Source organism: Manacus vitellinus, unplaced genomic scaffold, assembly GCF_001715985.3.
Source record: "Manacus vitellinus isolate BGI_N305 unplaced genomic scaffold, ASM171598v3 scaffold_63_pilon, whole genome shotgun sequence".
NCBI lineage: Eukaryota > Metazoa > Chordata > Aves > Passeriformes > Pipridae > Manacus > Manacus vitellinus.
The window spans coordinates 3,143,368-3,160,375 of NW_021940711.1; the positions used below are offsets into that span (position 1 = coordinate 3,143,368).

The window sequence follows — 17,008 nt, forward strand, 5'->3', positions numbered from 1 at the left end:
CCAAGGGTGCAAAGCTTTTCAGAAGCTTCTCAGTGCTTCCCATGCACTCCAATAGTGAACTCAGTCCTGCCTCAACCCCTCCTCGCTGCCTTCTTAAAAGAAACCATCACTGTCATGGTTTGAAATTGGCCCCCCTGAGAGGCTGGGGGGCTCAGAGGTGTTTGGGTGCCAGGGCAGTGTTCCCTGGAGAGCCAGTCACCACTCCTGTTGTGTGCTTCTGCTCAAAATCATATATACACAGCACGGGAAGCTGTTGGCAGTCTCTGTTTTGCTGTTGGTGTCTGCTGTGTCTAGGTGTAGGAGGCCACGAGGGAGAAACTGGTTACTTCTCAGCCTGAAAAAGGCTCTTCCTGGACTAAAGTTAAAGGGAGGGGCTTGAAAGGACTGGCAGAAATGTAATATATATGTATACAGTTGCTTTTAGTTTGTACAGTATATTTATTTGTGTAAATAAATGTATATACTTCCCCTTCCCCCTAGAGAAGCCTCTGGCCTGAAAGTTTCTCTCCGGTGTTAGGATAAATTGTGGGAAGGGGTGGAGGGAAGCCTGGAAATTGGATTTTTAGATTTCTAATGTGGCTCAAACTGCCACAATCCCACACACACTGCACTGTCCCCTCTGCATTTGGAATTATCTGACACAGGCAGAAGAGTCCAATTAACTACCCAGGGGGAATGACCAAAAAGGGATGGACTCTGGCTCTCCTGCTTAGGAAAATACAGTCCTTCAACTTTACACCAAGGATCTGTCTCTGCATTATAAAATCCTTGCCTGACTCAAAAGCAAATGGATTTATAGGCTCCTAAGAGTTTGCACAGCAGCCTGAGCAAACAGACCCCTAAAATCCTAAAGTCTGTGATGTGGATTTGGTATTTAATTTCCTTACACTCCCATGAAATTCCCTGAGAATTTTGGCTTCAGAGTTCTGGTGTTTAACCCCTGGGCTGTAAAGGGCTTGGCCCTTTCACACGCAGTGAAGTCCATGATGCCAAACAAAGTTGCTAAATTCAGGCATCCCAATAGAAAATAAGAATTGGCATCTAAAGCTTTAAAGCCTGTAAAATAAAACCTTGTAAAAAGTGAATTTTAAGTGCTTCATACTTTATTGCTCACCTCTCTAACACATCTGTAGCATCATCCATTTCCAAGGGACTGATCAGGCATGGCAAATATAACTGCAGTTATCAGACAGACTAAATATTATACATATTAACAAACCATCTTAATGCCTAAAAACAGTAAAAAAATGAAAGATTACAGCGAAAAGCATAATTCCCTGTATCCTAGAAGGCAAACTAGTTGTATCTATCAAATCGTGAACTACAGAATTAAATGCTTTTTGGGTTACAAATGTTGTGTTCCAGGGGGTGCTGCAAACAGGTTTTGATTTATTATTATTTTTAACAATTTAATATTGGCAATGTGACCATTAATAACTAAATCCTCATTTCAAAGGACTGTTATTTCATGATTCACATTTAAGCAATGCAGGAGAGTAACTATAAAACTTTAATCTTTATTTCTGATCTGTTAGGCTGCAGTCAGGAATGTCCTTTAGGTGTAATCCAAGGGGCTGCATTGTTGTCCACCTACTCACAAGTGGACATGGGGGAACAAAATGCCAGGCTTTTGTCAGAGGTTATTTTCAGCTTGGTGATAGCAATGGCATTGCTCAGATCCCTGAAACTCTCATTCCCCTCCCCTCCCAGCTTATAGGGCTGACAGTGGTGGTCACTGCATTTAAGGAGGGCAGGGCCCCTCCTGTTCCAGCTCTTGGAGACCGAAGGGAAGAGGAGACACTCCAAGCACCTCTGGTAAGTTGTGCCCAGGGGGTTCTGCCAAGACTGTCTGATACAAGGGTTTGGGCAATTTTTTCCTAATAGGTGGTTGCTTAACAAAGAAAAATGTGCAGGCATAGTACAGAAACATGATTCCTGCAGAGCTGAGAGCAGTATTTTAGGTTTGGAGTAGCCACCTCATAAGAGATTCTTCTGGACTTTTCAGCCTGGGGAGTAGCTACTGGTGTTGCAAGAACAGAGTTGTGGGGATCCTCGTTACAGACACTCATTTTGACTATGAAAGGCTGGATAACAGAAGTTTCAGAAGTGCTTAAAAATTGTGTTTCAAAGCTACCGAATTATTTTTCCACAAACGATTTTAAAAAGCATATGTACAAAGCATATAAATTTGGGTGCTTTCATGATTTCTCAGTTAATAGGATTTTAGAAGTAAAAAAACAAAAACAGCATCCCCCAAAACTTCAAAATATTTAATATTAGTGACCAGCTGGTTTTATATCAAATAGGAAGAAAATTTCTATGCAGACTTGGAAGAAAATGGCTAGATAACTGGATGCAGGATGAAAGAATTATTCCCACATCATCACTCAAGCATTACAAGAGAGTGTGATTGGTCAAGTCTTCAGAAAAGCCCCAATAATTCAAATAAATAAATACATGTTTTTCCTTTGAAATAATTTTACCCTTAGGTAGAAAGCTTTTCAAAGAATAGGGCTTGTATGTGGATAAAATAATTCTGTGTCTTAATCATCACAGTGCTATTTCAAAGTAGGTAATAGCTTTACTTGGCACTTAAAAGACTTAGTGCACAGAAAAGGATTTAGAGAAGGATCTCATAGAATGAAAAGTGAAAGCTGATAGCCCAGGATTAGGTCTGAAAAAAGGAATGGGACATTTGTACAGCAGGATGCAGCTTTCCACAGCCACATGGATCAAACTGAACTCTAAGCACATATTTACAAATATGTGAGTGTGGGGTGTCACTGGTTTTTAAGTCAGAATGAAGTACCTTGTCCTACTCGTAGGATGAATGAAGTACCTTGTCAGGATACCATATTTTTTGGAGATGCAAACTTAAATTTCTGCAAAATTGTACATCAAGGAAGTTTCAAAAGAAATGTGGCATCCCTATGCTAGAAAACAATAGATAATTTGGAAGAACAGAGATGAAAGCAATGGGAAACTATCAGCTACACACAACACATGCCTCATATCATGCCAGTTAAAATCTTTTGTTTCAAAAGGAGTGTGTAACTTAGGGTGACCAGTGTCAATGCAAAATCAATTTTTACTTTCTGGTGTCAGTGTCGGAATTCCCACCCCTTGATTTCTATGTGTTGCTTTACTGCAGAAATGAAGGGAAAATGCTAATTGTTATGAGATCATGGTGGAAGCTCAAGGTATGACACCTAACTAATAAACTTAAAATTTACCTGTATCCAAAGTCCACTGAATGAATCAGAAGAAATAAGAGTATAAACAATACCACATCTTCATTAAAAGAGCTCAACTTTCAAACACAAATGTTTCCTCTGTTGTGAATCTGTCCTGCTGAGAGAGAACTCATTCTGCAAGGGATGGGATTTCGACAGAAACACCTTCAGGCTGTTCGAGATGCAGTGGCAGGAACTGTGCAGACCAACAGAGAGAGATAAAACCTCCCCATGAGTGTTAGTTGCAGTGAAAGAGAGAAACTAGAGCAGCATTTTATTGCTACTGTATAAAGGAAGAGATATATCGTTCCCCCCCCAGTGCTCGTGGGGGCATAGCACTGAGGATGTCAAATGAGTCACTGGTGGTCACAGGACAGGTCACAGCAAAGCTGTGATTAGATACCAGAGTGAAGTCCTGCTGCATTGGCATCTCCCACAGACTTCAGTGGGGAAAAGAATTTCAAATGCAGCCTTAATACTTGTATTTCAGTGTAGACAGGGATATTTGGATTTGATACCATTACTGCTTATTCATTAGGTAAGGCATTGGTATTCTTTGAGTCTAGACCAAGCATGTAGCTGAGACTAAAATGGAGAGAGATGGAAGGCATATCCTACCCACCAGTCCCCATTCAGCAATTCTGCTACCAGTGCTCACAAAGACCAATATTTCCCATTCTGTTTATCCCCTTCAAAGCCATCCTGTAGCATATGTGGCACCAGAGATAATCCTCCCAGCCACATAGTACACAACTTCTGCAGCCCATTCAGATAAGGCCTGAGCTCCAGACTGTCAAATACATGAGCATGTAAAAGGGAAAACCTTGTGTTTAGAATGGAAGCACCAAAACTACTTTCAAGACTTTTTTCACCTGCAGCTCTGTCTGGCACTTGCACTGCATTTTACTCCTCTACACAACTGCATCAGGCCAGTACTGTGTCCACCACCCACTGAGATCAGTGGATCTAAATATATTTTGGGGTTATATTCTTATCAATAGTACTTTGATTAGAGTAAGACACTCTGTGACAGTGATGTGACACCTAGATTTGTACAGTATGACTAACAGCCCAAAAGAAGACGGCTCACAATGTTTTCATGCCTGTGCAGAGCACACAAACACTTCAAAGGCTCCCTTGCTCCAAGTCTGGCCCATACAGCTGTGATATAAGCTCTAAATAACGGGAGGCACGTATCCCTGGCTGCATATCTTGTGTATAAATTCTACTCCATATAGTAACTGCATTTTGAGGAACAATACAAGCTGCTGAATAGTAACAGAGCAAGTTCAAGAACACTCTTCCAGTTTGACAGTACCGTGAGTGCCTACGTGTTGCAGTACTAACACTCAAAAGTTTATTTAATAATAAATAAACACATTTATTACACTTAGGATGAGTCCACTCTACTTCCCACTAGATCACCAGAATATAAGCAGAATATGTGGTGAGCAGACACTGCAAGTTAATCAGATTAAGACAACTAAATTCAGGGAATTTCAAGGGGATTTAGATACTGACATCTAATGAAATTATGTGAAGTGAAGATTTTGGGCATATTTTTTTCTGATAAGTGGGAGACTGAGTTCTATTTGCACATTGTGAAGATGGAGATTTATCCACCATTTATAATTTAGACAAGTAGAAAACACTGAATGCCATGTACCTTGTGGACTTTATTTGCACAGGCACCATCCACAGGGATGGCACTGCAGTTCAGTGTCCAGAGAGATGATCAAAGCAAGGACAGGACCTGCCCTGGTACCTCACCCAGCTGTTACTCCAGCCAGCACAGACATCGTGGCACACATGGCTGTTCTTCCCCTGGCATCCTTGTAGTTTTACTGTGACTTTCTTCTTCCTCCTACAGCTTCCCATCAGGTGATGCCAAGACAACATGGAAAATGTGTATGCATGCCCAGTCATGTTACTATAATTAGCCTCAGGGACAATGGTTCTTCTGAGAGCTCTAACCATGGCCCCTGACAGCACAAGGTTCACTATCACACATTATCAGACTTTTTAAGAGATTATTTTCCCCCCTTCAGCTAATGATGTAATTGGAGCTACTTTCCAACAACCATCCCATTGCCAAAGACAGAGATTCTTGGTGTGCCTTTGAGGGGAACTAACACAGCACAAATAGCTTTACAGAGACCAGAGGTACAAACCTCCCTGGCAGCTACCAGTGCTGCCTCAGCTGGGAAGGGATTCCACTGGCAACCTGATTTGAAAGGGAACACAAAAATCTCATTTTAATTTTCAAGAAAGTGTCACAAAACTGATTGTTATGCCCAGTCTCTCTTCCTTCTTTTAAAATGCTTGAAGCATCACTTGAACTATTTTCATAAGAGAAAATGGCACCAACATGAAAGTACTTTAAAAATAGAAGAAAATATAGAATGGTGGAATAAGATTCTATTTACATGAAAGATTTCTCTCTGTGCCTTTATCTCACATTTAAAATAAATGAAAAAAGAATTTAGCAGTGCTGTTCAGTAAAGGCTTCACTGAGTGAGAGGGATCAAATCCACTATATGTTTCTTGCATGCAATTAGTTTTGTTTCTTATTTCATCTACATTAGGTTTATGCTTCTTACTCATTACACCAGATAAACAGAATTAGAGGAAAGATGAGTTTTCTTTTCCTTTTTGCATCATTACTGTTTTGGAACTGCCACAGCAGTCCATGAGCAGCCTCCCAAGAGAGCTGAGAGGGTCTGGAAGAGATTAGAGATGGTGCTGCTGTGTTACAGCAAAGGATGGGCTGACTGAGCTGGGGAGGGTGTTCAGCTGAGCACAAATCAGCCTCACAAAGAGGAGGGGAGACTGGACCCTGCATGAGGATGACAGGTGTGCTGTCTACCACAGGCACCAGTCACAATAGTGACTATTTAATTACACGGGGTTAAAGAGATACTAATCATTGCTGTGCTAAAGCAGAGAGGTTTGGATGTGCTGGTACCTGCACTGTTATCAAACACTGACTGTAAAACCTGCTCACATTGCCATGTCTCCAGTGCTGTGGCTTCAGTGTGTGCACACACTCTCATGACACCTTCCTTTTGCTGGACAGATTCTTATACCATTGTAGGATTTTTGGTGTTAGTCGTCAGAAAGAATTCCCTTCAGGCTGCAGAGCTGGCATGTAGACATTGTTCATTTCATTCTGAAATTCAGAAGATTACAGAACAGAAGTCACTACGGTGATGATAAGCAGGGGACATTAGTGTCCAGTGTGAATATATAGTAAAATATTAGTCTAATATGCAAGTAATTGAAAATACTGGCTTATGTGACATCACCACTGTGACTTACAACACTCTAAACTCCCCTCTATCTCTCACTTGATCTTAGAAGAAAATTCTCAGGTGGCAGACCTGATTCAGTGTTCAAAACCCTTTTCTTAGTTGAAAGTATCTTATGGTGAATTTAATCAAACACAAATAGCACAAGCAGGCTTCAAAATAACTATAATAAGAAGGTGACTGGTTTTCCAAGAAGGAGAAGGAAGGCCTGTGCCAGGAGCTTGATAATATGATGTGCAGGTGACAAGATGACATCCCAGTCTTTCCAGAAACGATGACTCAAACAAGAAAACAGAAGGGCAGCCTGAGGGCTGGGCTTGTTTCTGATGTGTGACAGCACAATCATCAGGAAGGGCACTGAGCCATCAGGCCACCTGAGCTGGGCTCCTGCCCCTCACAGTGCCCTCCTGTGACCTGGGCCAAGTCACTTCAACAGTCACTGCAACAGCAACCAACAGCAACCACTGCTCTTCTTTTCCCTTATGTTTACATTTCAAAACAATTGAAAAAGAAAGAAAGAAACCTACCTTAGGAACCTATGTATTATTACCTTGCCATGGCTGTGCAGCACAGGGACCTTGCAGCTGGGGACCTTCTGAATTCTCATGAGGAATTCAGAAAAGCAACAAACAACTTGTTTCTATTGATGTGTCCTCTTAAAGTGCCCTTGTTAAACTTCAAGGTGGAATTATCCAGGTATGAATTGTATAAAAAAATATCATACTGGCAAAGAATGTGTGACCAAGGCAGCTTATGGGGTACTGGATGAAGCAGCACTTGCTTTGGAGAGGTATAACTAGTCTACCTGTTAACAGAGAGTCAAGGTAGGAAGCTGTTCTGTAGAAAATTTAATGCCAAATACTGTCCAGACTTTTGCTTCACTCCAGTAAAGCTCCAAAGTATTTGCTAGCCTCCATTAAAATTTGCCTCAAAAACCAGATCAACACACACTAAGCAAAAACTGAGGGGAAAAGGCTACACTGGGGTACAGAGGAGGGCAGGACTAAAAGTAAATGGCTATTTGATGGAAAATAAATCCTAGATCCACTTCTCCAGAAGAAATTTCAGTGGTATTAGCACTTTTTCACTGATACACCTCACAATCATTTCACGTATTTACCATCACAATATACTAAGCTAAGGAATAGCCTTATTTACAAGAGAAGGTCACACAGGACAGAGGATTTGGACTGTCCATGCCCCTAAAGCACCAGGGTAGCTCCTTCACCCATGGGTAGTACATTGCAAGTATGCAAGAGCAATTGACTGGAGAGGGGGGGAAATACAATAACTTTTTAAAAAAAAATCAAGCTGTTCTGTTTAAAATAATTCACTTTGCAATTTGATTTTCTAGGTTACCTCTCAGAGACAGGGATGCCAAACTGGGGGGGTGGAGCCAAATGTGGTGCCTGTGAAAAGACCGTGTACCACGCTGAGGAAATCCAGTGCAATGGAAGGAGCTTCCACAAGTCCTGCTTCCTCTGCAGTAAGCCGGGCTACACTGGTTCAACTTCACAACATCCCCATAGTCCTGTATAAATGTTGCATCAATTCTAGTACATTCACTTTTGTATTACTTTGCAGGCAGTTTTCTAGCCCTTTACCCCAAGCAATCTGCATCTTGGGCTCCTGGCTTTTCTCTTTCCAAGCATTAGATGGCTTCTGTTAGGGACACTCAAGTGCTGCAGGATCATGGCATCGTGGCCCACCTCCAAGATACCCTTCCCCTCTGTCCCACAATTTGGCATATTACAGGTTTGCTTCAAGTTAAAAAGCCCAGCAGAACTAAACAAACACTCATCAGACAGAAGGATGTCTTATTAGGCTGTTAGAGGAGATGACTACTTTGACAGTGAGTCCTTACATTAATCCATTTCGCACAGAAAAGCTGGAAGACAGCAACCTGGGGGCATCAAAACCTCCAACCAACACTCTGCACTTACCTTAGTCTCTTCCCCCCCATATTTCATGTAGTTCACTTTCACTTGCTCTTTCCCTCCCACACTCCACTGTGATGTTTGGCAGATGGCTTCCAGAAATCTTGTTTTCTCTGCAGATGAGCTAGCACTTAAAAAATCAGAGAGAAGGTATCAATTCAGCTCTGTTTGCCCTTTGTGGAGGGCAATTTACTAAGAACTAAAAGTAGATGAAGAGTTTATTTTGCAGACAATGCTTGAGATTCAGTACCTTTGTAGGATGAATTCCATTGAAGCCACTGAATCCAATTTTTCACCCTCTTTTCCCAGATGGAAAGAGACTTCTTATTTGAGGCATGAGGCTATAACACACTTAGCTGACATGGTGCAGTCAATGCAGAACAAGTTCAAAGGACACACTGGAGTTTACTTGGCTTTCTCCAAGTGCCCTGCAATTGATGCCTAAAAGGCAGAATAAGAAAGAATTCCTTCAAAAGCTTTTCAGTTATATGACAACTTTCAGCCAATTCTTACAGAAAGGTAAAAGAAAACATCTCAGTCTCAACTAGTGCCTTCTTATTGCTTCCATGTGCTGCTTATAACAATTAATACTAAATATCAGAGAAACTAATAAAAATAAGCATCTGTCCTAACAGAACATAGTTAATAATATTTATCAAGTTTAAATTTCATTCTTAGTAAAAGTGATATTTTTTTTAAATGATAAACATGATAAACATGATAAACAATATATATATGTTACATTCTGACAACAGTTTGGTTTGTTTTGGTGGCTTTTTTTGGTTGGTTGGTTGTGTATTTTGTTGTGGATTTTTTATTTTACTTTATCTTCCCCTTGTGGTTGTAAGTCTGAGCTAACCTATTAATAGGTTAGATACCAAAAAAAGTATTCCCATAAGAAATATGTTTAAGGTCAAAAAGTAAAGACGCATCTAAGCCCAGCTGGCATATGAGAGGTATGTTAATTGGCTTTACTTTTACCATGATTCACACACACTATTCAGCAGCTCTGGATGCCTCAGGATCATGTATCACATTCATGGGCTTTTCTGTGAACCAATTATAGGATTTCATTTCTTGACAGAAGGAAACCAATCCTCCCCAATGTAACCTCAGGTATGGAAAGAGTTAACCTGTTTAGCTGAGTTTTTCTATATTTCAATATTAAAAATATTTCAAATATATCATATATTTCACATAATATTTGACCAGACAAAACAGATCCGTAGTTTTCAACCAAAGAGTTCAATTTCAGCAAAATTATAAACAATTCAAAGCAATCTGTTAACACAGGAAGAATCAGACAAGCTAAACTATAAATCACACTCTCTTCGCTCCGTAGTTTTGCCCTACAAACATTATGAGAGAGAAACCTCTTTCCAACAATCTCTACTTCCCATGCTGCTCTTTACCTGCAGATTGTTGTTTCCCTGTCAGGTTTTACTCAAACTGCAGCTGTGAGGGACATTTGGCAGGATCTCACACTGTCAACCTGAGTCTCCTCGGTGCCAGAGGGTGACCAGGATCTGTTGGCAGATGACAGGTCTCAAAGTTATTTCAACAATAGCACTTCAAGGGCTTCTGCTCCATCTGTTGTGGTGAATTGATACTCTATCCCTGAGGTACCAGAAATAGAAACACTTTATCTGCTGCTAGAGTTTCCATCGGCCCTTAACTCCCTTAGCAAACTTAATTACTATCTCCAAGCAGAAGAGACTGTCGCAGGAGGAGATCAGATTCACACATTTACAGAAGCCCTTCATTTTATCTCTATTAACTATAAAGGTCTTTGCAAAACATTTTCCTCTCTGTGCAGTACAGGGAGGAGGAAAGCCAAAGATAGGCAGAGGGCTGGGTACACATAAGTAGTACTTTATGCAGTCTGGTCTAGCAGAAGGTGTCTCTGTCCGTGGCAGGGGGTTGATCTTTAAAGTCCCTTCCAACCCAAACCATTCCAGGTATTCTATAATTAAAGCTGCAGAGATTCCAGTATTGGCTTAAATTACCTGAGGTGGATGAATTTGACCAACAGGAGGATACTTAAAATAAACAGATGGGCAAGGGACTAATCAAGCCCTCAGCTGGCTCCTCTAGAGCTTGCACTTCCAGCCACTTTCAATACTTCTGTATTTCACACCTTTCTGGTGCATACATGAACTAAGTAACTTGATTTTCCAAGCTATCCACAGTTCATGCATGACTGGTATGCCCTCTGCAGGACATGTACTTGCTCAAAGGAAGCTGGAGAGAAGGCTTTAGCTTTTTTTTCTTTTGCCTCTATCAACCACTGTTGACTTCGTAAGAAGTGTTGAAATATTAATTTTTTAGCATCCTAGAAAATCGTGGTTTTCTACAGGCTCTCTGAATTGAGAGCTTCTTCCTCTCTCAATGGGGTGGAGGTTTTCTCACACCAAGTTCCCAGAGTGGAACAAGCAGCTGACAAGCAGCTGAGGAGTGTAGCTACTGTTTTTTTCTCCATTCATTATTGTCCCATTTCTGTGCATAAGCACCAAGGGGATCCACTCATCCAGTAACAGAATTTAAACTCTAAACACTGACCAGGTTTCAGATAAGCAAAGAACTGTGAGAGAGTAATTGAGCTTCCATGCCCACTCCATGAAAATAGCCACGTTTGGAGCTCATCTCAGCAACACCAGTTAGCTCTGGGTGTGCCTTGTATTTCTCAAAACATAGATACTCACTTACCAAGATCCCCAAATAAGCAGCTGTTAGCACTCAGTAGCTTCTAGTCTGTCCAAGTTGAGGCTTGGCTTAAAGTAGTGCTGCAGAGGACATAACTTGTATTCCCTGGTGAAAGCTGGGCATTCCTATGGCATCTTCAGTCCAAAAGTCTCTCAGATCTTTCCTAGTGAGCCAAGCCAAGCCGTATTTCTCTGTAACAAACACGACTTGTAAGAGGTCTCTGTTTTGGGAACGGCTTTAGTCATACTCCTGTCATCCCAGAGGAAGTCTAATGGAGCTGAGATTTACTTCCTTTGCCTTGGTGCCACAGCTTGAACAAACAACTAATATTAAAAAACCCCCAAACCAACATATCCTACCTGACTCTGGACATGGTATTATATTATAGCCTCTTTTAGAAACAAACGTCATCAAAATAGCTTGGGCTGAGCAGAGAAAGCCACCACAGACTCAGAAAGAATATTTTGAAAGGTCCAGATGCTCAGTGGAATCAACACCCCTGCAATCTCCTTTCCCCCCTTTTTTAAGGTTTGGGAGTTTAGGATGGTTATCTCGAATCCATCTTAACATCACAGATCTAGCCAATTATTTCCCTGGGGCTACAGTATAACTTCAGAGAGGCAAAAGAGGAACATGTTGTGTGCACACACCTATTTTAGGAACAGCCCAGTCAAGTTTTACACTGACCAACTCCTTTTCCTATATTTTTAAAGGTAAACAAAACATAACCACTAAACGTAACTACTCTGAATCACATGAATTCAACTTTGAAAACACAAATGTTGATAGATGCCTCTCTCTGCCTGTATCCAGTGGCCTGCAGGAAAGCTCTGGACAGCACCACAGTGGCAGCTCACGAATCCGAAATCTACTGCAAAACCTGTTACGGGAGAAAATACGGTCCCAAGGGTGTTGGCTTTGGGCAGGGGGCTGGATGCCTCAGCACTGACACTGGTGACCACCTGGGCTTGAACCTGCAACAGTGAGTCAAACCCCGCTGACAGCACCTTTCTCTGGTCCTACTTGTCTCTTAGCAGGGTATTTTAGACATTTTCTTCTGTTTCCATAACAACATCCAGCGTAAGTAGCAGATCAGACTTTCCTACACCCTTTCCTTCCTGGGACACAGTAATTTACCAGTTTTTAATGATGCTCAGTCTCTTTAAGCCTTCTTTACAAATTATTTTCTCCTTCAATAGGCAATTATTGTGCAGAAGTAGCCTTTATATGCCACCACAGCTGTAAATATCCACTGCAATTGTATGCTGCCATTTGTAGCACAGTGGTAAAGTCACATTCACTGTAGAAAACGAGAAAATATATTTTTTTTTTCCTGTCAGAGGCTAAAATCCAGTTTGGTTTTACTCTTAGAGAAATAATCACACTACCACATACTGCTAGCTCTCCTCTCAGTGGGGGAAATAACATTTCTAAATCCTTCCTGTGGCTTTAATAACACTCACAAACACACTGAGAATGTGTTTGAACAAAGGAATTCTAATGGGATACCATCTTCCAAAAACGCATAATTAGCTCTGACAGTACATTTTTACAGGATTTTTTTTTATGACTCTCAAAGCTGCACATTTCCAAATCAGCAATGCTTCCTCCTGGTATAACTATAAGGAAACCAATTAACCAATATGCCGTGTAGGGAATAAAAGCTTAAACAATGTATTCAAATGTGGCTCCTTGTGCCATATGAAGCCATTATTAGCAGAGTTCTGCATCAAAAACTGTCACATCCTGTAGATATAATGACCTGTTGCAGTCCAACAGTCCAGTAATTCAGAAATCATTCTGTGAAAGGTTTTAAGCATAAACTCATAATACACAATATCCAGAAACACAAAGCAAAGCTACTTTTCTGACATGCTTTTGACCCTGGCCCAGGTAAAAACCCCAATTCCCTTGTCCAAATGTTTCACTGCCTAATGAAACATCTGTATGCAAAAATATGTATTTTTATTTTCTACTCATTGAGTAACAGCAGACAGCCAGTTATAAAGGAGAGTGGTCTTCTGTTTGTATTTTCACTCTTGCTTTTCCATAAAACAAAGTTGTTTTTTACTTTCACTTTTCATTAAATGCAATCTTTTCTGCATTTGGCTGCTGTCAACTCTATGCACTCAGCCCAGAACAGGCAACATCAGAGCTTACAGTACCAGCTTTTCCATCACACAACACAGAATTCACTAGAATACTTTGATTTTCCCCTTTTTTATCCCCAGTTTGCACATCAGAGAACGGCAATTCAGTACTTTTCATCCCTTACCAAAAAAACCATTAAATACTTTTTCTAAGGTAGGTAACATTTGAAGTGGCATTTAAAAAGCACTGAAACCTTGTGTTTTAGGGGGTCACCAAAGCCTGCTCGCCCTTCTACACCAACTAATGCTTCAAAGTTTGCCAAAAAGATGGTAGATGTGGATAAATGTCCCCGTTGTGGCAAATCAGTGTATGCTGCAGAGAAGATCATGGGAGGAGGAAAAGTAAGTAGTTACTTCAGCACTAGAAACAAAACACAGTTTTATAATGGTGATAAACTGTAGCTAATAGGTCCTTGATCATTTAAATTTTCATTCCTAGTCTTGATGAAGAAAACATGAAGCAGCAAATTGCTTGAGTGGGATGTACTTTCAGGTCTAAAATCATGTGCCTTTTGTAAACCTTCTCCAACTTTTCCCTTCTTATTGATGTCTGAAGAACAACCCCTGACTACTGTACAGCCTGGCTCTTCCTCCACCTTTGGGGGATATTTATAAACATTTATTTGTAGTGGCAATTACAGATACATTAAAGAGATCCTGTAACTAGAAAAACAGAAGCCTTTCTCAAATGACATGCAAAGCTCTCTGCTCAAGGAACTCTCACTGGAATATGATCTCTGCACACTGAAGAAGTGCCCAAAATAAGGGCACTCCCTGCTCCCTGCTTTTTACTAGACCTCCATTAATAACTGTGCATCAATAACAAAGTCACTTGGTAACTCTTGACATGGCACAATAATGTAACTGAAATAAGACCAACCTGGAATGATTAAAAACGGAAGCCATGAGATCAACAAAAAGATTTTAACCTTTTCACACTGTAAAAAGCAGTAGTTCTTCATTTCTTGTACCTGTGCACTTTCTGTAATGTACAATGCATTGTCTCCATCTCCTCAGCCTTGGCACAAGATGTGTTTCCGCTGCGCTATCTGTGGGAAGAGTTTAGAGTCCACGAATGTTACAGACAAAGACGGAGAGCTCTACTGTAAAGGTGAGAGTTCCAGAGAGCTCAGCTGGGTTACTCAGTCAGTCTAAAATTAGTCTCTTTAGACCTAGGAAAACCAACTTCAGGAAATTTAATTTTATCTTTTTTTTAACAACTTTCTGAAAGCAAAGCAAAGAGCCGTGGTAACATCGCAATTGCAGCTTATACTACTAACATTTAAAGTTTAATGCTGTAATTTTTCTACAAATATCTCTCAGATCTTTTAACAGAACATTGGCCATCTCTGCTGGGCAGGCTCTTGTACCTGCACCATCTCACTCACTAAAATAAAAAATCCACATAGATACAGATCTGCAGAGGTCATCTGGAATTCCTGACAATTAAAGATACTTCCACTGTATTGGCAGCACAGAAGATAATGCATTGATGCTAAATTATACATCTAGATGTTCCCAAATTCTGAAAGTTCACAGACTTCACTTGACTCTCAGAAACACCTTATGGGGGAAAAATATGCCAAGGTTTTATATCCCAAGCTAAACTTTATAGAGAGCCCTAAAGAAGAATATTGAAGTTCTGTGACTTTGGGTACAGTTTGTCTGCCACAAGTGATCAAATCACCACATCAGGAGAAACATGCTGACCATTACTACTCCCTTAGCAGAGCTGTGATAAAAAACTATGCACACACTTACCAATACACAGTTCAAATGGAATGGTTTAAAAGCTCATCAATAGTTTCAGAACTATGCTCCAGTTCTTTTACCTCCTGGAAAACTACTGACTCATTACTCAGCCTGAATTACTCACCAGACCAAGTTTTACCGAGAATTTTCAGATAGGAAAGTAGCTTTAATGAAAACATTACTTAGATCTTAAATCTACAGTTAGTTTCCTAATTTTTTTGAGATCACCAGATGTGACTTTTGTGTAACTCAAATATGTGATTTCAGTTTCACTACTAAAACCTGCCAACACTTGTGGGAAATAAGCTATTTCACATTTCCTTCCTTTTATTAACTTAAATTTGGTAGTGATCTAAAAACTAAAACTAAAAGACATTTACCCCTACCTGAGAACATTTAGAATTCAAAAACATTTATCCTCCCCTCCTTCTTTTGCAGTTTGCTATGCAAAAAATTTCGGTCCCAAAGGAATTGGGTTTGGTGGCCTCACTCAAGTGGAAAAGAAAGAATGTGAATGAGAAGAAACGGATGCAACAGTCTCTAACTGATGTTGATGCCACCAAGTCATAGTTGTCAAGTAAAACATTAAACATCATATATTGCTAAGAACATAGGGCATTTGGGCAAGATTTTCTACCTTGCAGGAAGAATTTGTGAGCTTATATCTTAAATTCTTAGATTAGATTAAAAAGGTACAGTGATAAAAGAAGGTTCATGCCTGTTTTACAGTAAACAAAGACAAAAAACCCTTGTGTAATATTATTGCTTCTTAAACTAGTATTTAGCACATTTTAGACTGGAGTTTCAGATTCAGCTCAGTGTCCCATAGAGATACCTTATGGAGTGCAGGGTCTGAGTGTTCGAGTTAGACTGTATTTTCCTTTGCCCACCACGTTACTCTATTCCTACCAATCTCCTAGATGTGTTTTGAACGTGTTGGCATTTTGTGCTGTGACAAGGTAGAGGTTATTCACTTTGAGACAATTAAAAAGGGTTTGAAATTCTTTCTATCAAAGAAAAACAAAACTTTCCTAGAATGCAATGTTGTAAGTTTGGTTACTGTCTGTTTTCAAGCTACAATAAAGTACTTACTGCTTCACATTATTTCCATTTGAATTTGCTTGTGCTTTTACATTCTACAATGTTGCAGATTTCAAGATAAATGAAATCTCCCATTTCTTTACTACAAGAATGGTGTTTCATCGCACTACTTGACTCTTATGTTGTCAGTTCTAGATGGCATTTAATTTTCTGACCTTGCTCTCTTTCCCTGTTGGTTTTCATTGCTACCAACTCTGACTTATATTCACACCACAGTGTCCAAATGGCCCTTCTGAACTGCCACTGTAGCCTTTTCTTGGCCGACATCAGCCATTAAAGATCTGTGCATGCAGCTGGGAATAATTCCCTCTTTTTATTTACATTGCTATTTTTCATCATGAACTTACCCATTTTCATACACTAACAGGGCATATACGTGGAAAACATAAGGTAGAGTCAGGCTTTCTCTTATGGTTTTGTGCCTGCTTGCTCTTAAAAACCTCACTGGTCACATGCCCCTTGAATCTATTTCAGTCTGCAAAAATACACTTAGAAGTATGAAAGCTCTATTTTATTACATGTAAACCTTTCAAATACAAAGACTTAATGGAGGTTTTCACAGCATAAGAAACAAAATTACAATATAACCATAACATGAAGTTTTAAAATACGAACATTCACTTTAATTTTCAAATGTAATTGTCTTCTTATCTGCAAGGATAAAGCAGAGGGTACCAATGTGGTTTTGAAATTCTGCCTGCCCTAAAAACTTACTATTAAAAAATATATTCTTAGTGTCCTCTCATCACATAAAATTTTAAATAGTTTCAGCTCAAGCTACATATACACACAGACACACAATGACTGTTCCATATACAAACCTG

The 17,008-nt window shown here is 40.0% G+C and overlaps 1 protein-coding gene and 1 long non-coding RNA gene across 2 annotated transcripts; one reads left to right on the plus strand and one right to left on the minus strand.

Moving 5' to 3' along the window:
- The first annotated feature begins 1,548 nt into the window (after positions 1-1,548).
- Positions 1,549-16,181, plus strand: CSRP3 (cysteine and glycine rich protein 3). The gene is given in 7 exon segments (XM_008931743.2): positions 1,549-1,789; positions 1,792-1,815; positions 7,896-8,027; positions 11,995-12,163; positions 13,538-13,673; positions 14,349-14,442; positions 15,522-16,181. Coding segments are annotated over 7 exon segments (876 nt in total). The 3' UTR covers positions 15,602-16,181.
- Positions 6,089-8,588, minus strand: LOC115307869. Its single transcript, XR_003916239.1, has 3 exons — positions 8,485-8,588; positions 7,901-8,072; positions 6,089-6,402 (listed from the first exon to the last, which is right to left on the minus strand). It is a non-coding gene; the product is annotated as an uncharacterized LOC115307869 (long non-coding RNA).
- Positions 16,182-17,008: the final 827 nt, after the last annotated feature.